The following is a 24318-nucleotide window of genomic DNA, read 5'->3' as shown; positions in this document are numbered from 1 at the left end:
TTTGGAAGAACATAATGATTTAGATATAAAAATAAAACAATTGTAAAAAACTTTTTTTTACTATACATAATTTATACTTGAAGCTCTAACTTTGTGATTTTCCATTTTGTAACTTAAATGTAACTTGGTTTTAAAATCACTTCAAATAGTTTATTGTGACTTAATTAAAATCCACCGGTTTTTGATAAATACTATCATTAGTAGTAGAGAAACCGGTAGACATTATAATTAAGTTATAATAAAATATTTAAAGTGACTTTAAAACACAGTTGCATTTTAATTTTTTTTTTTTTTTAGTTTATTAATACAAATACGACAAGTTATGAGAACTACAGATGCTCTCTTCATCTTAAAACTTATCGTATCAACATTTATATGAATGTACTCAAAAGTGGTCTTGTACAAGTGTTTTGTTTTTATTATTTTTCTTTTTGTACCCCTAGCTACGCCCAATGGCGCACATTCGATAGGGTACTAGATCATAAAGAAACTGTGTGATCGTTAAACACATTAAAGAAAGATGATAAGCCGGTCAAGGGTCATACTATATAAATATTACTGCGAAAAATCATGTACATTTATTTCACAGCACGGTAGCCAAACGTGCTGACCTGGCATTTGTTTCAAGACTGTAATTTATTTTAATACCTCATATTTGAGACTGCTGTAAAGTATTAGAATTGAGATTCGACAAGATGTTATCACATTACCATAGTTGTAACTTGTAAGTTAAGAGGGTTGATAAAAATATCATATATATTCTTGATTAAAAAATAATAATTTTATTCAATACAAATGATGGGATACGCATTATTTTCCCCGAAAAAATGTATTTTGGGCATAATGGATACAAATTTTTCCATTTAATTTCCATAAATTGTAAGATTTTTCGTTGAAATTAATTTGAATAACATTTTTATATAAAAGTTGTTATTGCCAAAATGAAAGATATCCCAATAATAGTGTTTGAACAAAAAACATCGTGATATTATTTGGATGAAAAAGGCTCTGAATTATTAACTTGCCTTAAGTACTGCCCCAGGGATAGGGATTAATGGATCAAAATGCGAATGCTCATCTTTGTTTCCTATTTCCCCTAATGTATTCGGACGCTCAAATAAACATGCTTGTTTACGCAGATAAAAGATGAACTAACTACTAAACAAAGTGAAATAATTCACTGAAAATTTCGTGGCAGCAAGCCAAAGTATGTCGAAGTATTTATATAATTTCTAATAGGTAGAATAATAAATTAGGGTTTCTGGGAAACCAATTTACCATCAGAAAACTTTTTGGGTTTGACTGTAAAGCGTAAATTCGCAGTTTTGAGAGAATGCCGAGCATTTTTTAGACATACCAAGAGTATTTAACCTGTTAGGTGCCTTGAGCGAGTTAAACAAATGATTTTAAGTACCAATTTGAGTAATCTTAAATATGAAACAGATGAGTATTGAGATGATGTGTAAAAACTGTTTATATCAAAAATCGATAGCATTAACTATCCATTTTAAACCTCAACGAACATATTAATGCGTAAAGATAAACTTGAATACAGGGTTATCAGTTTTTTTAGCATCGAACCTTGCGAACCGAAAACTAAAAACACTTTGAAAAAAATTACAGTTTTAAAATAATCGTTTAAACTTTTCATTTAACGATTTATTTAAACACATTTAAATATGCTTTTAAATGTATCATATACTTAATTAATAAATGTTTCCATTGTGTAGTGTTAAGTCTACCATGCTAAAGGTCCCGAGTAATATTCCCAGGGGGGTCAAAATACATATAAGTAATTTTTCAAACAAATGATTATTTAAAATAAGCATGGACTGGCACTTGTATTGTAAGATCAATCACCTTACTATCATAAAAAATGGTCATTTTAATATTGGTTTATTTGATGCAGTGCTTATCTTATTGATGTTTCGTTATAATGTTTATTTATTATCACCACGGATTGGTATTTGATGCGCAGAGCTAATCTCATTTCCTTCATTGTATATTTGCCGATCAAGATAACGCTGCATGGAGTAACTTTTGCATTATTAAGAGCAGATAAGGGTAAGAAGAATGTTGTCATATTTTCTGTGATAAGACGTGATAACCCTGAAAGTTTTTGTTCTGCTTTTCTGGGTGTACGGCTGCACTCTGTATATATTTAGTAAGTCTTCTGAATATTCTTTGAATATATGTAGACAAAAGAGATAAATTTAATTTGTTTTACTTTCGATTGAAAAAAACTGGCAACCCACCGAGATCAGCCATACAATACCACCGGCACTAAAAGGGTTAACCTCACTCATCGATTTTGTTGATAAGTAAGCAAAAGAGTAAAGAAGTTGCTTGCGAAGGATTAATTGAGTTTGGTTGGTCAGCTTCTACTAGTAAATTAGATGGAATATCGATCTCAATAATTAAATAAACAAGTTCAATTATGGTGTATTATTTTTTTTATCACATGGTGATTAGAAGTGCTCTAGTCTAGGTATCCAAGCTGTCAGACAAGGTTCTCATCACACCCTGACAGGGACACGCTGCTGTGACTTGTGCTGCGGCGTAATCACCCACCCTGGCGTCACACCCTTAGCTCTTCCATGGTGACATTAGACTTGGCGTTCAACTGGGTGTTCTTCTTGGTCAGGGTTCCAGTGTTGATCATCTGGATGCTGTGGGCGGACAGCAGAGGCTGGTTCTCTGGGAGCTGGTTAGACGTCAGGGTATTTATGTTTCCTTTTCCTATTTTGGGCGGCGGAGGGGCTCTGGGCAGGGTAGCTACGTTGTTCTGGGGCAAATCAGCGAATTCCGGGGGCGGAAGTTGGTGGTGAGAATGCGTATGGTGGTGCGCCAAAATCGTAGCTGGGTCGTTTTTTAAACTGGTTTGAAAATTTAAAGCACTTTCTATGTCTCCACATATGTTATTGGGCATTTGTCCATTTTCGGATCTTTTTTTAGTAGTTTGAGATCCGTTGGAATGTCCTTCGTGGCCGTTCAATCTTGTTTTGTCTCTCTGGTAGTAGACTCCGGCAAAAATGAGGACGTTTAGGATAAGCAAAGAGCAGCCTATTGCAATGGTAACACTGAGCGCCGTAGAGTATGCGGCAAAGCCATCTTCAGGTGTCGAGGAAGTGGATCCTAAGCCATTGTACTCGTCGTTTCTTCCAGTATCTGGTATATCTTGAACTGGACTGAGAGTTACGGGTGTCTTCTCAATGGTCTTGCCATGATTGGGGAATGTGATGTTGAGGAATGGAATTGACGGTACTTTGGGTACGTCGACAGCAGGAGCCACGTGCGTGAGGTCAGTAGGAGGAATCCTACCCGAGGGTCCTGGGATCCTGGGCTGCTGCAGATGAGGGTCATCATTGTCGAGCTGATGGTGTTCCTGAGGCACATCGGCGCCTCCAGGACGATGAAGATCCGGCACCAAATTTAGCCAAAATGATAACCTGAAGAAAAAAAAAGATTAAATACAAAAAAAAAATGTAAATAAAATAATGGCTTTTAACCCCTGGCTTGTTGTGTATATAACCCTCAAACAAGTGTGATGATCTCTGTTACGACGAAAACTGGTCACTGGTTAAATAAAATATAAGCATAGAAAAAAATACATAATTTTTGCTTTATCACACTGATTTTTTCACTGAAGGTATTTTAATGAGCAGTTTATCGAATTTTTTGTTGTGCTTGAGGTAAACCAGTATTTAGGCCCGTTCTCATTCGTTGTTTTATTATACTTTAAAAAGCTGTTGTTTTATTATACCTTAGTAAGTTGTTGTTTTATTATATTATTGAAGTAGAGAGAACTCATATTAAATAACTGATAAATTTTTACCTATGCGCTCTGTAGTGGTTTTTCAGCTTTGGTTTTGTATCTAAGTTCAGAAATTTCTTGTGAACTGCTTCATATGCTGTCCATTCGATATTCTTGAATCTATTTCTTTCACCTCTTAGTCCATGTAAATCAGCATCTTGTGGTTCATTCGGATTCCTGAAAAAAAAACTTTTTAGTAATTCGGAAAACAGAGAAAATGATTTTTTACCTCGAAACCATAATGAAATCATATTTAATAAGTAGTGCGTGTAAGACCTTGGCTCTTAATGCATGTTTGTTCTGCAACCCCTAGTGCATGTTGGTCCTCGGGTCGACCAAAACCACATGTGATAAACATTTTGTGTAGTTGTAAGTGAGTGAATAGTGCTATGGTGGTGACGGGTAGTATTTTTTGCATGCTGTTGTATTGATTGTCCTGACGAAGAGATGGGTATGTCTCGAAACCGGTAGAAATAAAAATTTCGGTGAGTTGTTATATATTAAAATTACGATTTTTTTGTTTAAAAAAATGAAAGTATGAAGAAGTCGTCTGAAACATTTGGAGACTCGTTTTTTTTTATGTTTATTTTTTCACAATTTATATCAGTCAAAAATATAAAAGAAATATCAAGACTTAAGAAACTTTTTGAAAAACCCTGTAAATGTCCAGATTCCTTTGTACTTCATCTATGTTGAGATGAAAAAAAAGTATTTATTTAATTTACGATACCAAATGTAAGAACTCAGCATTTCATTAATTCAAAATAGCTTTAAATACGTAAAACCTACTCGAGCGATTTATAGCGGAAAACTTTCAATTTAAAAAGCTTTATCAATTTCCTATTATTTCTGCTTGATCGTTCAATTTTCATTACATCGAGGTCACTACGCGAGTCTTAAAAAAATTACAAAGCAAAAAAGGCCCGTGGAAATCTAAATAACTTTTTTCGCTAGTTTTCGTCCTTCACTTTAATGGGTTATTAATGAAGCACGTAGCCTTCAAACAATATTATCCCCAGACAATTGTTTTCAAAAAACGAGCTACAACCTATGATTTTAATTATTGTTATATAAGTTTGTCGAATCTTACTTTATCCGAGAAACATTTTTTTCTTCATTTCTTGCAAATTAGGTAATCATCACTCCCGTTTTCCGCAGGGATAGGGAGAGATAATAGAACGCTACACCACTCTTTATTTGGAAACATTCATTGCCTCTTTCATATTCATGCATCTCCTCATAAATATCCGCTGATTATTTCAAAACTTGACCTGACCGCTTTCAAGTTATTCACATACTTGATAATGCCAAGTTTTTTGCTGTCTTCCTTTGCTCCGATTTCCAACTGCATCCGTCTTAAATTTTTACCGTTCTTTCCTATCTATCACTATCCAAACTATCCCAACACACCTTTCTTAATTATATCCATAATGCCTATCCCAGCCTTATATCCTTTCGTTATTCACCGCACCTATTAGTCTATTGCATTTCGACATCTTTAAGCCTTCGTTTGCATTTCAACTCTTCCTTTCCTTACATTAAAATTAGTACCAGGACTCTACGGTGTACTCGTAGATTGGCTTTTGCAGTAAAATTTTTAATGTGACTGATTTCAGTTCATCGTTTTTTTTTCTCATCATTCACTCTCTTTTCTATATCTTTAAAAATCTTTACCTCCCTAAAAAACGTTCTTCCCAAAAACAGAAAATCATCAACCTGTTTCATAATTTTGTAATTAATAATGATTTGATTCAAATATCTGTTTTTGAATATCAAATTTTCTTCTTCATCTAACCCTTATCCGAATCCAATGATTGCTGCAGTGTTATCTTAATCGTTACTTACATGAAGGCAAGGGATCAATCCTGCGCTTCAGGGACGAGCCCAGAGTACTATTAAATAAATTTTATTGTGTAAAATCACTAATATTTATTTAAACCCCCACCTCATGGAAATCAAACCCGGAACCTCCAGTACAGTAGCTCAAACTCGCTAACCATTACACCACAGAGGCGAAAATTTTTTAAATAATTAGTTTGATTAGAACAATGGTTTTCAGAAAAATTGTATAAATCACTTGTGTTCGGGAGAGTACTATTCTCTCGAAATAAAAAGTTTAAAAAAAATAGTGTCTGAAATATAAAAAAATATACATATTTCACAAGTAAAATATTAACTCTACAAAAATGTCATTTTTCAGTATCAACTTTCAAACAGTTTAAACATAAAAGTTTAAAGATGATGTATTTTTAAAGCTGACAATATACTCGTACTTTGCAGTGTCACCTTGTAACGTAGCAAGAAGTTCAGCGATGCAATCACACATAAAATGTTAGTACACATTATTATACCGTCTAGAAAGCTCGTTGTCTGACGTCTATTTCCACCCATAAAGCTCAATTTCTCTTGTTATCGAGTCCAATTCTCCAGATAGGTCATGCAATATAGCCTGACCAGCCCTTGCGCGAGTGTATTGGAGACGTTGCGGCAGAGTTACCTCAGAGCGTGTTTAATAAATTCCGTCAAAGTAAATTTATGTCAAAGTCCATTAACGTGTCGTTTTTTAATAAGCTCATGTTCCTTTTAATGATAAATTCCGATGATGTATACGATCGAAACAAATATATATTTAAAGTTTTGAAAAATCACTTAAGTTCTTAATTTATTATAATTAAGCTTCATTTATTGTTTTGGCATTGACTTTGTGGAAAGACACGACGAAATTGATAAATTGATCAGTTTATATTTGGGCTTTGACGATGGAAACACAGCTTTCGAAATTAGTTGTTACAATAAAAATTTAGTAAGTGGTAAAAAAACAAGTGTTTTTCTTTTATTATTTAATAACTAAGCTTGATGAAAAATGGCGTTCTTTTTCTACCCCATATCCAAACTCAATGGTGCAAAAGGCACTGTATCAAAGCAACATTGTCTTGATCGTCATTTGGAAAAAGTTATAAGTAATTGAAAAAATAATGAATTTAAACTAAAACTTTGATTTTTAACACTATTATTTTTGGTACTTTTTACAACCAGTTTCGTAAAGCACCTTGACATCATTACGGTTGGATATGTACAAAATTTAGTACATATCCATTCCTACCAGGTGATAAAAGTGTTTGTCGAAACCGGTTGGAAAAATATACAAAATGCGGTTAAAAACCAAGTTCATTTTAAAAAGTTAAATGATATTCATTTGTATTATTTTAAGAAATAAAATATTACATTACCTTATATTTACGATTATATTGCATTTCTCAAAAAAAACTGGTTTTCAATGTTCATAGACTATTTAAATGACATGTATTTGTAATACTTTATAATTTCAAGACTGATACAGAATTTCCTTTCTTTTTCCTTTAAAGTTGTAAGTAAAGTAGACCAAAATTGTAACCCGTATTTGATGCAACGTAGTTTAGTCTTTCGTTAAGTAAAATAAAAAAACGGCGGTAATAGGATTTGTCACCATTCACCCTCTCCCATGTTGTGGGGGATGCTTGTAACAATTCTAGAATAAATAAAACGGACAACCCTTGACAATTTGTTGGCCCATTCAGTGGTGAAGTTTTGCGGATTGGGAAGAAATTGGCTTTTCAACCAGAGGTCATTTGTTATTCCTTGTTTGTTTTTCGAGACACGCCATAGTTTGAGAAGTGAATTATTAGGTGTAATTTCGGAATTGAGGAAAGAAACCCCCACAGAGATCCGGATTATTTTATAAAGGTTTTCCCAATCAAATTATGTAGCTCTTGTTATATTGCCAAGGGTAGAAATTAGAAATAATAAACAATTGTTTCGTAATAAATCATCATAATTTATATTATTTATATGTGATATTCGACTGTGCATTGAATTGGCGTTTAGAATTAGATTCCAGAATGTAAAGTCAATTGAAAAAAAAACATCAAAAGCTAAAAAGATTTTTCTACTTTTATTTTACTGACCAGTGAACGGGTTCCATCGTTACCGACATCATCAGACTGGCGATGTCGATAACAATTTAATCTAATCACTACTCTGTGAAATAAATCTGGAATAAGCAGTTATTGTTATATAAAATGCAGTTAACTAAGAACTGTCACTAAAAAAAAAATAATTTATTAGAAAGTCAACTTGTAAAAGTTATTTTTTTCTTCTTAGATTGGCGGAAAACATAAAGTGATTTCATTCTTAAACGTAAGTTGAAAATCAATTTTAATTTTACTTCTAAAATACTACTATTTCATCTAATCTTTTGTAACTGATGCTTTCCGCGTCATTAACGAAAATCGAAACACGTGTCACAATAGATTTGAAAGAAATGGTGGTTTGTATTTATTAAATAAAATTTTAACAAAAAATTGATGTGTTATTTTTTTTATAAATTGTTAGAACGTAAATGTTAAATCAATCAATAATGAAACGCGTATCATTAAAAATTTTGTATGAATAGAGGAAGGAAAAAAATATATCAGGTTAAAGTCTCTAGGTCGGAAGCTCTAAGTTCGAGCCAAACTCTGTCACAACTTGATTCCTGTTTTGAAACACAAAGCCTTTAAGACTTATCCGAAAAAAACATTTATATTTTCACAATATTTATTAATTTCATTTATTTGTAAGAATATTTTTGAACAAGGGAAGCTCATTAAAAATTCAATTTGATGTGGATCATCTACCTAGTTTTGAGAAAATAAGGATAAAATTTTATAGGAACAATGATTTTCGAAATTTTCTCTTGAAATTCATTTCACTAAGTAAAAAATTGACAAAGCGAAACAAAATACCCAGTAAATGAGAATCGATTTCCTAATGCAATTAATTTCAGAATATCTCATCCGTGAAATTTCTGTTTGAATTTATATTTCAGAAAAACTGAAGATGTAAGGAAATTTTCCATTACGCTGGCTACGGTATTTTTATTATATTTTTTAGTTGGAAATCCACTAAGGATCCATTTAAAAGTTGTCAGCAGGTAGATAAGAGATGATGCCTTTATATTAAATTGGAAATCGATCTGTAGTTCTTAATCTATATTGACATTTTTTTAAAAAGCAAATATCTCTCATTCATTTGACATTTAAAAGATATTGAATGGTAAAATATAAATATACAGAGCGGTAATTTTTTAATTTTGAATAAAAAAGTATTGTTTTTCGAATTTCTAGTATTTTATTTTTATTATGAATATACATATATGATTGTGTATGCTTGTGTGTATATCTTTTTCATTAAATACAAATAAGAAATTGTCATATATTTATACTAATAAATAAAAATTATAAATTCATGTAATGCTTCTGATAGTTATATGTAATTCGATAAAATATTTTGTATCCAGCTAAATTTTAATAGTACCAAATGTTTTTCTTCTTCATACTTTTTATAAAAAAAAATTATTTAAAACTTAAGACTTTATGCACAGTGAAATGGTCTTAAGCGATAAAATACTGGAAATTTGTAGTTTGGAAAGATGTTTTTCTAAAATTAAAAATATTACTGATAAATCAAACAATTGATTTAAAATTTTATATCGTTTTACGTTTAACTAAAGATTTTAGGTTTACCAATAATAATTTCATTTACAAAATTTGTTTTATTTTTTATTTAGAGTCCAATAAAAGAGTATACAGACTAAATCAGACAACTAGTTCAACCCCTATAACTTTGTATTGTGACGTGATCAGAAACTTAATAAAATATTCGGAACAAACCAAAAAAAGGTGATCTTGGTCAAATCTAGACCCAATAAGAGGGTAAAAAGGGTGGTTTATTTTACCCTTTATAAAAATGTAAAATTCAATTAAAAACATCTTACCCAGTCCTTGCAAAATTACTCCAATAAAGCATGGTGGCTTCAGAGAGCAAGGCTTCCCCTTTGGTATAGTTTCTGGGGAAGTGCGCTAGTGGGCCTGATGAAATTGGGGCTCCAAATAAATAGGGTAGCTCTTCTCCATGCACACAGCCCTGTCTCTGTAAAAAATGAAATTGCTGATTTAGTACATACTTAGAATTTAAATCAATCAAAAAGGCAAGTGAAATCGGTGGATACTAAATAAGAAACAATAGGAAAATAATGATATTTGTTTTTAGTTTTACTAAGTAAATACCACAATCTCTTAAAATATTTTGTGATACGTTTTTCGATGCATTCCGCATCATTTAACTGCCGAATCAATTAATGGAAAATAAATACATAAAATAAATATGCGGAATTTAATTTATTACAACTTAAGGAAGTCGATATGTTAACAACATTTTGAGTGTATCCAAATACTTGTTCACATAATCTGGACTATCTCCAATTATTGGAGTTACTCTCATATAATTTTTTGGCATCTCATCAAAGATGAAAAGAATTATCTTTTCAACTTTGATGAGATGTCGAAAATTATATGAGGGTAACTCCTGTAGTTGGAGATAGTCCAGATTTTGTGAACAAGTATTTGGATACACTCAAAATGTTGTAAATAAATTATCTGGTCAAATTATAAGCTTAAATATTAAAAATGAAAAAGGTATTTTTTGGCGTTTCTCGTGTGTGTGATTATAATCCAGGATTCGGACCTCACAAACTAATAAAAAAGTTTCTGCTCAGTAAAAAGCTTCTTTTCATCTCACCAATAGATGTCTCTAGCGAAGTTCTAGTGATTCAAGTATAATGTTTCAAAATTGGTTCATATATATAGAACTTCCAAGAATTTGAGTTATGTGGTTGTTAATAATGGGTAGAATTGGTGAATGTTACACGTGTGTAAAGTGATCACTTAAACCAGCTTATGACGGTCGTAAGCCACGTAAATGCCCAGACTTCCATATTCTCCTTCATCTTTGATGAGATGTCAAAAAATGATACGAAGCCAATATGTTTTTACAAGTTATGAATTTTAACTTTTATAAAATTATTCGTTCAACTATCGTTTATATATTTTATTTCTTTTTGAACAATTTTAAGATTATAACTATATGTACTCACTAGGTTTTTTCTGCGATGACGGCGAACAATACTTTTTAAAAAATATTTTCTTTAAATATTTGTTTACGATGCCATCATGGGTGACATGGCCGAATGATACGATCTATTTTAAATCTGCGCATCTCCGTTATTCAATTTTAATAGCTCGTTTATACGGTCTCGTTAATTGATAACGTTTCAGATAATTAAAGCTGATTAAACAGCTTTATTACGTAATATTCAAAGATGCTTTGACCAAACGAGGTTTGTGTTTTTGGTTTATGAATGTTTTTATAAAATGTGTTTTTGGTGATTTGAGTATTTTTGCCGGGAGGGGTTTTCTTATAAATTGTGTGAGTTATACTTAAATGCATGAGTATTTTTTTAGCAAATAATTGTTTGATTGTCATGAATTGTAGTTTATTGAATATATCGTCTATCTGTCTCTGAAATCGAATTATTATTTTAAATATAAGTCCATATTCTACCATTATCTATGTAAAGATATCGAAAAATCTTGAAAATGGTAGTAATAAAAAATCAATTTCTTCACTTTAGTACTATTAATTATACCAAGGGTTGACCAAACACAATATGTCAACAGCAACAACAACAAAAAACATTGTTTAAATCATGTCAATACGGACATTTGAATAATGGTAATGTTTTTTACGTAAGCGAATGTTTGCTTTATTTTTTTAAAAAATCAGTCCCTGAAATAAATTAACGCGGCTTGAAATGAATCCAAAGGCTTTCAGATTCAAATCGGAATTGTCAATATTTTCATTTTTGAGATATCAATCCGCTTGTGAATTTGAAAAATAATTTCGTTCATTTATTCACAAAACCGCCGAAATGCTCGTACATTTTCAGAGAAGTATTATGTACATATTTCTGTTCAGGAATATATGTGTGACGGTTATCGTGCGATGATTTACAATTGAAAACGTATGCAAAAAAAAAATCTGAATTTTGTCGATGGATATACATTTATGTATTCAATTATTCAGGTAATTTAAATATTAAAATACAAAAAAATTAAAAAATATACTGAGGATAGTATTCAAATCTCAAAATATAAAAATTATTAAATTTTAAATAAAACACATTAAAATTACTATTTACGATATCATTTTAAAATCAAATACAAACGAACGGTTAATTTTTTTTTTTACACAATTACATGTATGTTGTACATGCATGTAAAACGTTTTGAAATAAACAGCTGCTTTCTCAAGACTAACTTAACCTGAATTTGATTTAAATTTATTATATAGCCTTGAAGTTGCTGTTTGCTTTGAAACCAATTATTGACATAATATTTTTTTTAAGAGGACAAATTGTGATTAAAAGACAACGTTATTTTTTGAATTACGAAGTGAAGAATTATATTTAATTTTTACATACTAAACTATCAACAATAAACAAAGAATCCCTCTCCAAGCACAAGAGCTAGTCTCCTTTTTTTAGAAAGAAACAGCGTAAAATTATATGAAAAGATATGTTGAAAGTAGAAATGTCTTGAATGAATAAAAGTATATTATTTTATCGTAACTTTATTAAATAAATACATTTGAAAAAGTAGTTATTGAGATGGGAAAATAGAAGTCTGGGTAGTTATTATAAGTTTAAATGTTTTCTCTACAATCTTAATATTTAATACACATCTTTGTTATTCTCTTCACAATTTAACACAAAAACCTATATTTTTTCTCCTCATCTGTGTTTCAACAATACCACGGTTTTTTCAACGTCTAGGTCGAATTTTTACAAAGTTTTTCCATTCAATATCATATCGAACTTGACGTTTTGTTTATCATTAAAAACATTTAAAGAACTTTCGTTTATTGACAATGATATAATTTGTATAACTAACAAAGAAATAAGACTGAAAAACAATCGTGACGATTTTTTTATCCGTATATCGGCCATTAATAATTGATTCTTACGTCGACAATCTTTATTTTATTGAATAGGTTAAACCATCACTTTATCAATTTTATTGGCAGGCATTTGGTGCTTTGTTGAAATCTATCTTAGTTATCGTAACCATAGAAAGAAAAGTCATAGATCATAGTTGAACGTTTAATTACGTAGATTTGTCACATTACATAGAAGACCGCACGCACGTTGCATTGTATTAAACTATATATGAATGTTCGAGAGTTAGAGGATAGTTGTCTTTGGCAACTTGAATGACCGAAACTTTTCACATTAATGCTAACCCACATCCTATAATTATATAATAGGTCAAGTAAGTACCGTTTGAGCATAAACAAAATGAACTGTTAAGATATTATTGTTGATGTATTTTAAATTTTGTCCGCTTCCGTAGTGTAATGGTCAGCACGCTCGGCTTCCGTTCTGGAGGTCCCGGGTTCGATTCCCAAGGGGGGTAAAATAAATATAAGTGATTTTTCACTGTCATATTTATTCAATATTACCCTGGACTGGTATCTGAAGCGGAGGGCTGATCACCTTTCCTTCATGTGTAAACGATCAAGATAACACTGCGTTTATATGACGCAGTGCCCTATGCACCATTGGGGTGCGGATAAGGGTTTATTATTATTATTATTATTTTAAATTTGTGAGCCCCGAGAGATCAATGTCTTTTATGTTTGGCTATGCATTATATTAAATAACTTATGATTTTCTAACTGATGGTCATATTTTTACGCACTGCGCAAATAAAAAAATAGATAATCCGTTATTTTTTACAAAATATTTGAAAAAAAATTACTTTACCTCAGTTAAGGTGAATTTAAATATTAAAATCTTGTGTTTTTAAATGACTTTATCCCTGTGTTAAAAGTGCTTCCAGTGGGTATGAAACGATAACGAACAACCGAATTGAATCAAGAAATCTGACACTATACCCAAAATGAAGTAAATCTTGGACTCATATTAATGTTTTGTCCAAGCATCAACAGTGAACCTTTTAATTCCACAGCGAAGCGCCGTTTGGGTAATATTTTACGAAAATGTTAAAACATACATTGTGTAAAATTATAATTATGATTATTTATATTGTCTGTCTCCATAGTGAAGGAGTAAGAACATTTGTCTACCGTATTGAATGTCCTGGGTTTGATTCGCAGGGAATCTAAAATAAATCCACTCTAAAATTTATTTCATAGGTTAACTTCATTAATAAAAATTAACATATCATCAATTCAATGTAGTGCCCTATGCACATTTAGGTCACCTGACTTGTCTTATATAACATAAAGGTATCGGATTAAGTAATTTTTCTACTTTTTTTTAATAAATGATTTTATGGTATACTTATCATTCAGTGTGTGTGTTTTTTTTTAAAGAGTATGAGGTATATTTTTTCTACTATATTTCATATCCTTAAAAAAATATCTAATTATTCTTAATGCCGATAGTCAATGTGTGTGTTTCATTTAACAAAAAAGAGTGTGAAGTTTATTTATTTTTCACTGTATTTCATATCTTTGAATCTTTGAAAATCAAATTTTTCTTTTTACCGATAGTCAATGTCTGTGTTTTATTTTACAAAAAAATGAATGGCATATTTTTCTCTATTTCACACCATTTAAATAATTCTAAATATTTCTTATACTGTTAGATAATGTGTATATTTAAAAAATAACATGGTTTAGAATTCTTTTTGTTATATTTCACACCTTTTAAAAAATCAAAGTGTTTTTTTTTTAAATTTAACACTTGAATATACCACTTTAATGAGTTTTATTTATATATACGACTAGTTTTGAAAACATACAGATGTTTTCATCTTCTGGTAAAAATTAAAACTTGTGTTTATAATTAGTGTGGTATATGTTTTTCACTGTATTTCATACCTTTAACTTTTTTTAATCATTCTGTATACCGATAGACATGCTACGACCAAAGGGTGAGTACACATCGCAGCAGCGAGAAGCGACCGAATAGCGAAACTGTGATATTTCTAACTTTACCCCTAACTCCCATTACACTACCAATTGTAATTAAGAAAAGTATTATTACCAGTATTTATATGTACTGTAATTACCAGAAAGCAATCTAGGGCACTAGAATTGCGAAAATGATTATGGAGATTGTAGCAAAATAAATTAAAGCACTGCGAAATACAATTTCAACGGTATGTTAATGCTTAAAAATGATGTTTATAACGCAATTTTTAATATAAATGAGCTTTTTTTAGAATTGAAACGCACAATAAATTGTAAATAATTACAAAAAAGCAGGAATTGCTACGATGAATAAGTAATTTTATTGTTATGTATTGTTTTGCCCAAAACTTTAATATAATAGGTTTTTTTTTTCCCAGTCCGTACCCTTACGGTAAATCAGGTACCTAAGGGGGTTAAAACAAAATATATTTAATTTATTTAGTGTAAAATTGATCTAATGATGGAATGGTTATTTTAAACCCGGAAAGTCATCAACTAGAATTTTTAAGCGGTATTACAAAACGTGAACGATGAACAATGAAGGAGAGCGTTGTATGATTTATTTAAATTATAGAATTTCGGGCATATTTATGAAATTACATAAGTCTTGATTACGCCAGGTAAAATGGTTATTAGAAAAAAAAAACAATATTTGCACAATCGTAATAAAAAATTGAAAAATTAAGAAAAATTTTCAGTTTTTTTTTTCGAAATAAATATAGAAATTTTGAAATATTATGACATTCCAAAATATGTTTTTACAAAGGTAATGTTTTAATACGCAAATTGTACTGTTATATCGTAGTCATACAGGAGAAAGTGACCAAGTGCATTGTTTTACAAAAACGTGATCATTGACTATTTGATATATTACTAGCCTAATATTGCCCTGAAAAAATCCCAAAGGATTTTAAACTTGGAAATATAATATATTGACTTGTTAAAAATGACTAACTGCATTAGTGTTTATTTTCTTTCCAAGCAATAGTGAATTAAATGGCCCTCCTGAACAATTTACGTTTTGGTAGTTGGTCACTTTCTCCTGTACGACTACGATATGTTAATAAATATCGTTTCTTATAAATTTTCGATACAAAATGAATACTTTCTCGGGAATTTTATCATTTCTTTTCACAAAAAAGGCGTGTTATAAATTCCAATGAATGTTTAAAACAGCATTAGCGCAGCGCACATTTTATCACGAATATTCCGTTCGTACAGAGTGAATGAGTGGGTAGTTTTTTCGAATTTCAAATCATATTTTAATGGGGTTGTAGTGTCAAAGGGTAAGTAAAATATGCAAACTTGCATTATGACTTTCGCACTAACAAGTTACTGGGAAAGCTACAAAGGAAAAGCTTCCAAAGTATAACAAAGAGGGTGGGTAATTTCAAGTAAAAAATCATGAAAAATAACGTCATAACACGGATTTGCTAGTTTCACATGTTATTGCTACTGTAATGTTCACAAAGAAATTAAACTACTTTTCTTTTTTTTATCATAAGCTTTATATTTTGAACATGTGACGTACAAATATCCAAAATGTAATACCCGTTACCAATTTCTGGGTGAATTAATTTCAACAGGAATCAAATTTTCATTGGTTTTAACTTAAAAATTATAAACGCAAAATACAATACATTGTAAAATTAAAATAAGTTTGGAGTTAGACCAATCGATACTTCACAATTAGTAAGCAAATATTTGAAAGAATTTTATTTTATAAAATTCAATTTTATAACGAAGAAAAAGTGTTAACATGCAAGTTTTAATAATTTACTGTCCAATGCAACACATTCTATTTTTTTAGCATATAAACAAAAAATACAGTTAAATTAAACTTATGTTCGATAGTGAATAAAACATTAATTAGCTTTAACTATATAAAATGAACAATTTAATTGTAAACAGTGTATATATCCATGTCTATAAAAACTCATTCATCATCAAGATTCACTTATTATTTATTTGTGAAAATGTGAACCATTTGTTTTTATTTAAATAAAATTAAATTAATGTTCGATATTGATAACAACAAAAATTGGGTTAAACTGCAAGAAAAGCATTAATTAAAAATTACAGTGTAAACACTGTGAATTTAATATTCAAGTCATTGTAATTCATTTTCAAGTTTAACTTTTTACTTATTTGTTAGAATATATACAAAATGTGAGGGTGTATAAGGTTTGTTTTTGTGTTAGTTAAATGACTCTTAACTTAAATAAAAAAATAATATTCGGACAAATAGTATATCTGATATTTAAAAAAATATAAAAACTGTTTTTTCCTTAAAAATAGTATTTTAAAACTTGACACCTTTTTCAAAATGAAAATAAATAAAACCAACCTGCGGATAGTCCCCAAACTTGGTTTGGTAGTCGAACACGTACAGATAGGAGTTCCTTCTAAGGGCTGAATGGAGATCTGCAGTGTGCACTACTGGAGCCACTACTTGCGCATCACTAAGAGCTTCCAAAGTTTCATCCCTGGAAATAAAAAAAATATACAAAATTGTAAAATTATGAAAAAAAAATTGGTCGAAGAAAATAACTTATATTGTCGCAAAATTTTACTTCCTGTCTTGATATTTATATTATAATTTTTGGAGGATAATTTGTTTAGTGAGATAAATATGCAATTTTATAAAAAAAAAAGTTTCTGTTTTTAAAAATAAAATAAAAAATTAGTGGACTCTAAAAATCAGTACTTGATTTTAACATTAAATACATAAATTAAAATGGAGTTGTATAAACTAAACGCCAAAACTACACATAAAAAACTAAAACTTTTTTTTTCCACCACTTTTATTTTTCGTACTTTTTCCAACTGGTTTTGACCAGAATTTTGTTATCTTTAAGAATCGATATGCCTTTTTTTAAAAAGTATAAAGCCCAAGTACATTTTATTCGCTGCTATACCCTCTTTTCTATCTACTATAACTCCTTCATTTACTTTCCCATATATCAGTTAGGTCCTCCATGCTAAAGTTTTTTAGTTCACGTCAATTATTCCTTATAATTATAATTTACAATAATATTTATTTCCAGCTTGACTGGTGTAGGGCGGATGCAATACTCAGTCAGAAATAATCAAAACTGCGTCGTATTATAAATTCAATAAAAAGTAAAAAAATAAACAAAATAAAAGAGAAATGTTGTGAATAAATGGCGATATTTGAAAAATACTTCTCATTTTTTTCAAGAATTTAGCGAAGCTTTAATTCATATTATTTTGTGACATCTCAACATAGATGAAGAAGAATATGTAAGTTTGAACATTAATTAACCAACGACCATCATTAGTTGGTTTAAGTGATCACTTTACACACGTGTAACATTCATCAACTCTACCCATGATTGACAACCACACTACTCAAATTCTTGGAACTTCTATTTATATATCTATAGATTCGAAACTAAGTGCTTGAATTCAGTAAAATTTCATTAGAGAAATCTATAGTTGAGATAAAAGAAGCTATTTATTTTCCATATTCTTCATATTTATTGAGAAAATAACTTCTTATTGGAAATAATCAGATTTGTGAACAAATATTAAGACACACTCCTAATTTTGCAGCTTTAATTTAACGTTTTTGATTCAGAATCCTATTTTCGCCGCGTAGCACTGGTTGAGAACCGCTGGTATATACTAGAACGAGAATTGGTATCTTAGCCAAACCAGTGAAACGTGATATGTGGTTACTCTTAGTCGTCCAAGGATATTCCTGGAATAACGGATATCCTAATAGTCTCGGATATCCATGGCCGTCTTTAATATCACTTCCAGTCTTGAAAAACCTTGGCAGACGTGTATATGTACTCGCAGTACCTACCCTTGGTTATTCGAACCTCGCTTATGGTGCCATTTTGCAGTAAAGGCGTTGGCACAGAGCTATGTTACATGCTGTACTGGAAAGGTAGGAAGAGTCACAATATTAAAGTGGTTTACTTTAGAATTTTACAACCCTTAAGTGTAGGGATGCGAGGGAGTGCTCTAAAACCATTATTACCTCTAACGAACAATATTAGGTATGTGCTTTGTAGAATAATAAATGAAATAATGAAAATGCAATTAAAAGTTAAATTATATTGATAAAAAGCTGGTCATAAGATGGTTGAATTATTGCTATTTTGAAACATAGATGAAGAAAAGCAAGTTTTTTTGAAAAGTCTGGTTATTTAGCTAGCGACCCGTCATAAACTAGTTTATATGATCCCTTTGCACACGCGTAACATTCACAAATATATCCATGATTGACAACCGAATTACAATTTTTTTAAACTCACACATATACCATACATATCATGGCGTTTTATGCTTGAGTCTACGGGAGTCATCTAAATTTGGTTTGAAAGAGCTTTTATTAAGCACAGACCCTTTTATTTAGATGTATCCAAGATCCTGACAGGCTTATTTTACAAATTGGAGTCACATAAAAATCAGGATCGGTGATCAATTAACCAGGCTATGACTGATCGTAAGCCCTGTAAATACCTTAACATCCATATTCTTATTCGTAAATGTTGAGATTTCATTTGAATTAATTAACTAAACATCACGCCGCTCCCCCGTATGAGTAAGCAAAAAGAGAATCGAACGCCACACTAGTCTTGCAAACAATCTTTGCCTCTTCCACGTTCATGGATCTTCTCATACATTCTTCCCGATTTCTAATAATGATTTTTACTATTTTTTTTGGTCATTTAAGCTACGTTCTTATTTGTATTTTTAAATCTTGTTTTTATATTTAATACAATGTTAATACCATTTGCACATATGCAAGGGATTGGAAACTTCAATTTTAAGCTTAAAATCAACATAAGTTAAAAAATCATTCACCTAAGTAATTTCACTGCTAACATAGAATCAATGAATTGTATAAACTCATGCCTCTAGCGAGATAGCGAATGTTTTTTCTAGAATTTTCACTCGTGAATTACATGAAATTAAAGCAACTTTAAACATAAAGAGTAAATCCACTCACGAGTAGGCATAGGCTATGAAACATCAAAAAGTTGAAGCCTGAGTAGGGTCACGATAAGCGGTGTTGCATAAGGCGTAGCTAGATTTCAGAGTCACTTGGACGTTAGGTAATTAAAAAAAAATATATAAAAATATATAAACTAATAAGAACGTCCGTTGCGACATAATAGGTAAGAAATCACAATTTGTATTCAAATGTAAACTTGTAAAAAATCTATTTGTTTAGCTATACGAGTTTATATTGAAGACGGGGAATTTAGTTTTCGTTCAAGATAGTTTCTATGGATGTCTGGAAATTATCGCCTAGTATGTACTCTGAAACGCCGAAATAATACACGAAGAAAATAATATTCCTTTAATGTTTATATAGCTTTGTGTGTAGCAACGTGCTCGTCCCAATTTCGCTAAAATATTCGAAACGTGGTAGAAGTAATGTATTCTAATATATGTAAGTATCTGCGCGTTTTTATTTGTTTGTAAGAGCAACGCACCGCCCGGTAATGGGCCAAAACTTTTACCTCACGCTGTTTTCAATATTTATCTCAGAGATAAATGTGTGGTTTTATTACGTGGGAATTCTTTGAGAGGAAAAAAATCAATACCGCGCCAATTACCTCCTACGCTCACTTTTACGAAGGAATATAAACAATGTGCCCATGGACTGTAATGAACGATTCCACAAACTAAATAGAAAAAATTCACAATATCAATATTTTTAGTGTTCAAATGTTTTTGTTCAAATCTGGGTTTTGTCCACTTAGAAGATATCTTTATTGATGTCTCAATATCGATGAAGAAGACTTGAAAGTCTAAATATTTATTAAGGTCAAGAACTAACTAGTAATTGGCTTAAACTAGTCATGTAAATACCCAAGCCATGTAAATACCCAGGCTTCCAAACACCCAGATTTGTGAACAAATCATTTCATTAACCGATTCCGCAGTCATTTCTTGATAAAATCTTTTAAATTAAATTAAATTTAGGAGTTTTTAAATCATATTTTTTTTATTTCTTTTATGTTTTCTTTGTGGCACATTTTATAATCTTCATAAAATGAATCAACTTTGTTTTCACCACTTTTTTATTAATGCAGTTTAACCTACCGGTTTCATATTTTTAAAATCATATTTTCATAAGGTGTACGGAGTATGTGGAGGTTTTTGGTAAGGAAATGTAATTAACTATGAGTATTTAAATGTTTTAGAATTTAATAAACCCTGATTATGACAAGGTTCTTGTCGAAACTGGTTGGTTAAAGTGTACTATTAATAAAAAAGTGGTTAAAACAAAGTTTTTATTTTATAAATAATAATATTTGTTAAAATCTATTTTGATACTTATTTCGATGTCTTTGTGACGTTTTCATTTTTTTTCTCTTTCAATTTAGACTTTAAATTTAGGATTTGAAGTAATAGTGGTATTTACCAAGTAAAACTCAATTTAATAATGTCGTAAATCAATCTTTTCATAACACATTTATAACAATATATGAGTTTTTAATACAAAACCACTGACTTGTATCAAAATAATGTTCGAATACAAAAGTTACATTTTTCTAACACCGTGTATTCAAATGATACAAAAAAATATATAATACGTTTCAAAATGTAACACATAGATTTGCTGTCACCGGCGAACATAAAAGGATTTATTTTGGGGCTGGATGTAGAATTTGTAGAATGATACAATAAAGGTATAAATTGAGAACCCCTCACATAATGTACGGAGGCCGGTATTACACGCATACAAAGCAAGTAATCACGGAAACTCAACTCGTACAAAATGACACCGGAGATACATAAAATGATATCGTGTAATGCGGGCTGGGCTGTCTTGGAAATATGGTCTGTAGTAGAATGGGTAAATGTTTTTACGTTTTTTTTTCGGAATCCTTTTGTTATTAAACTAGGGACGGTGTTCCGTATGCAGATAAACATCAAAAAGGTTTCTCTTTAATCAAAAGCGGAAGGGGGCATTTTGCTAACCTCCGTGCGAATTAGAATTTTTTGAACGTTTTGCGGTTCACGTGGGTGCCGGAATTGGGAATTAGCCATTTGAGACTGTATTATATGATGAAATTGGTATTTTACATTGAAATGGGTTTTGTAATTATATTACTAACCCTTTGCCGCAGACGAAGCCATGTTTGGTTACACAAAAGAAGGTTTTTTTTTCCTTCGTAATGGTTTTATTGGTGTAACAAAATGGATGTTTCAGGGCTTAAAACAGATCTGATCAAAGTTGAAGCTTGAAAAAGAACTGTGTTTTGCTTAGTAAGATATTTGTTAATTTGTGATATCTTCGGTTTTGTATGTGGATTTTTGTTAAACTTTAGTATTACGAGTATAAATGTAAGAACTTTGTCCAGTAGTGTGATTTTTTTTATTTAATTTTTATACTTCTTCTTCTTCTTCTTCTGGTTGTAGGCCTAGCGCCCTGTTTTTAATATAGATTAGCCCCCTGAGATATCGATTGTAAGCTGTCAATCCATCTTTTTAGTGGAGTGTCCGGGAGTCGTCTACCTTGGGGTTGGCTGTGCTATGCAATGTGGGGAAATAAAGGATGGTAAAACAATTTCATGAGTTGAGTGGTTAAAAATACAAGCAGAGGAAAACTGATAAAAATTTGGCATAATTCAGTATTTCAAAAATTTTAAAGTGGGTAGGTCAGGAGTCAGAATAATCGGCGTGAATGTATGAGGAGATGCATTGTGTGCCGTTCTATCTTTCCATTCTCTCTGCCTACCCCGACAGGCTAGTTTTTTATGGTAGTTGCATTTATGAATTACCTTGCTTTTTTGTACAATGTTTTTACATTATTAAATGTATTTTTGTTTCATCTAAGTTTAAAAAAAAATGTTTTTTTAATCTGTGTTGAAAACGAGAATAATTTAGTTTGGACCAATCAGGAAATTCTCAGCGTTTGCTCATTGTTGGGAGAAAACTACGTAAAACTCCTCAGGAGAAGCCGGACTGTTGATTTCCATCAACAGGCTTTTCGTTCCACTAAATGCGTTTGGCATTTTATGCCCTCGATTGGTTTATGGTACCAATATCCATCACTTTTTTTATCATGTATGATACCACTTCTCCTACGAGTAAGTTAGTTAGTTAGTAATCAATTATTTTATTTTGTAAATTAAAAGCATTGATATCTCTTTATCATTCATCGTTAACTTAGAATAATACCAATAATACGTTTCTTGAATGTTTTTTGCAGATACTTTGTGACAAATTTTATAAACTTTATAAAATAAAACAATTTTGTTTTAACCACTTTTTATTAGTACACTTTTTCCAACCGGTTTCGACAAGAACCTTAGCATCCAAAAACCTTGAGGATGACAAGGTTCTTGTCAAAACCGGTTGGAAAAAATGTACTAATTAAAAGTGGTTAAAACAAAGATGTTTTATTTTATAATGTTTAAACCAATAATAAGTGTTTACAAAAGTGGTTTTACACAAGGTAAACGACGAATGATAAGGAGAGTGTTTTATCAATTATTTTGTTTAATTAAGTGCCTTATTACAATCCAACCTGGTCGAAAATCGTCGGATCTTCGCGAAATGGGGGGTGTTTCTTCAAACGTACTTGTCCCAGTTTTAGAGAAAATTCAGAAAATTCCAGCACATGTGGAGACGCGTTAGTGTGGACCGCGAGCGAGACGGGGTAGCGCGCCACGTAAGCGCGTCCCGCTCTCGCCCACTACCGCGCAATTTGCGTTTTCGCCGTTTTCGTTTTGCTGAAATAATGAAAGGGGGTCGTGCGAGCCCACACGGAGCTGACTCGGGGTGAGGGAACACTCGAGAACTTGAACCACCCCGGATGAAGGACTCGACTCGACTTGGCGTGAGAAAGAATAAGCATCACGACCTGGCTTAGTTAATAAGGTCTTGATTCAAGAACATAATAACAGGAAATTAAAAATAATTTGCAATTTGATATTTTTCACCCCTATCCGTACCAAAAATGTATAAGGCATCGTATCATTGTTTCGGCATTAACTTTGTGGTAAGACATGTTACAACGGTTAAAGAAAACTCTTGTTTTTATACCACTTGAGTTTTATTAAAGACTACTCGTTTCAGGAGCTAAACTTCCATCATTCAGGTCTGAATAATAACTGATTTACTCAGTTATTATTCAGACCTGAATGATAAAAGTTTAGCTTATGAAACTAGTAGTCTTTAATAAAACGCAAGTGGTATAAAAACAAGTGTTTTCTTTCATCATCATACTATCATTATGTCAGCCCACTTGACGCATCGAGACAGATTTGCAGGTACTTTGGCACATTTTATTAACTTTATAAAATAAAACTACTTTGTTTTTAACCACTTTTTACTGGGACTTTTCTTCAACCGATTTCGATAAGAACCTTATCATCATTAGGGTTAAACATGTAGGTAACTTGACATCGGCAAATGCAATGTATTTCATGTGCAACGCCATTCTATATAAAAAAAAAACATGTAGGTAATATATATAGAGTACATGTTTAACTCTGATGATGACAGTAAGAGTGAGATGAATCGTAGATGGCTATAATTAATTCAATCACGGAATATCATGAGATTGATTATATTTATATTTATGACTTCTAAAGTTTCAGTAGAGTGGTTGTCAATCATGGGTAGAATAGTGAATGTTACACGTGTGTAAAATG

General features: G+C 31.0%; 1 protein-coding gene across 1 annotated transcript in view; it reads right to left on the bottom strand.

Annotated features, from left to right (window-relative positions):
* Positions 1-237: 237 nt before the first annotated feature.
* The window catches only part of LOC148300377 (neuroligin-4, X-linked-like), a gene marked incomplete at its 5' end in the record, with an annotated part of 56538 nt that continues 32457 nt past the window's right edge, over positions 238-24318 (bottom strand). Inside the window, 4 exons of the mRNA XM_088274877.1 lie at positions 238-3449; positions 3836-3991; positions 9609-9763; positions 17016-17154. Of these exons, the coding sequence (XP_088131003.1) occupies positions 2579-3449; positions 3836-3991; positions 9609-9763; positions 17016-17154 (1321 nt within the window). The remainder of the gene's footprint in view (positions 3450-3835; positions 3992-9608; positions 9764-17015; positions 17155-24318) is intronic.

This window comes from Brachycentrus maculatus, unplaced genomic scaffold, assembly GCF_059751285.1.
Source record: "Brachycentrus maculatus isolate JH-2025_06_01 unplaced genomic scaffold, ASM5975128v1 h1tg000735l, whole genome shotgun sequence".
Lineage (NCBI taxonomy): Eukaryota > Metazoa > Arthropoda > Insecta > Trichoptera > Brachycentridae > Brachycentrus > Brachycentrus maculatus.
This window is presented reverse-complemented; position numbering and strand designations above follow the sequence as displayed.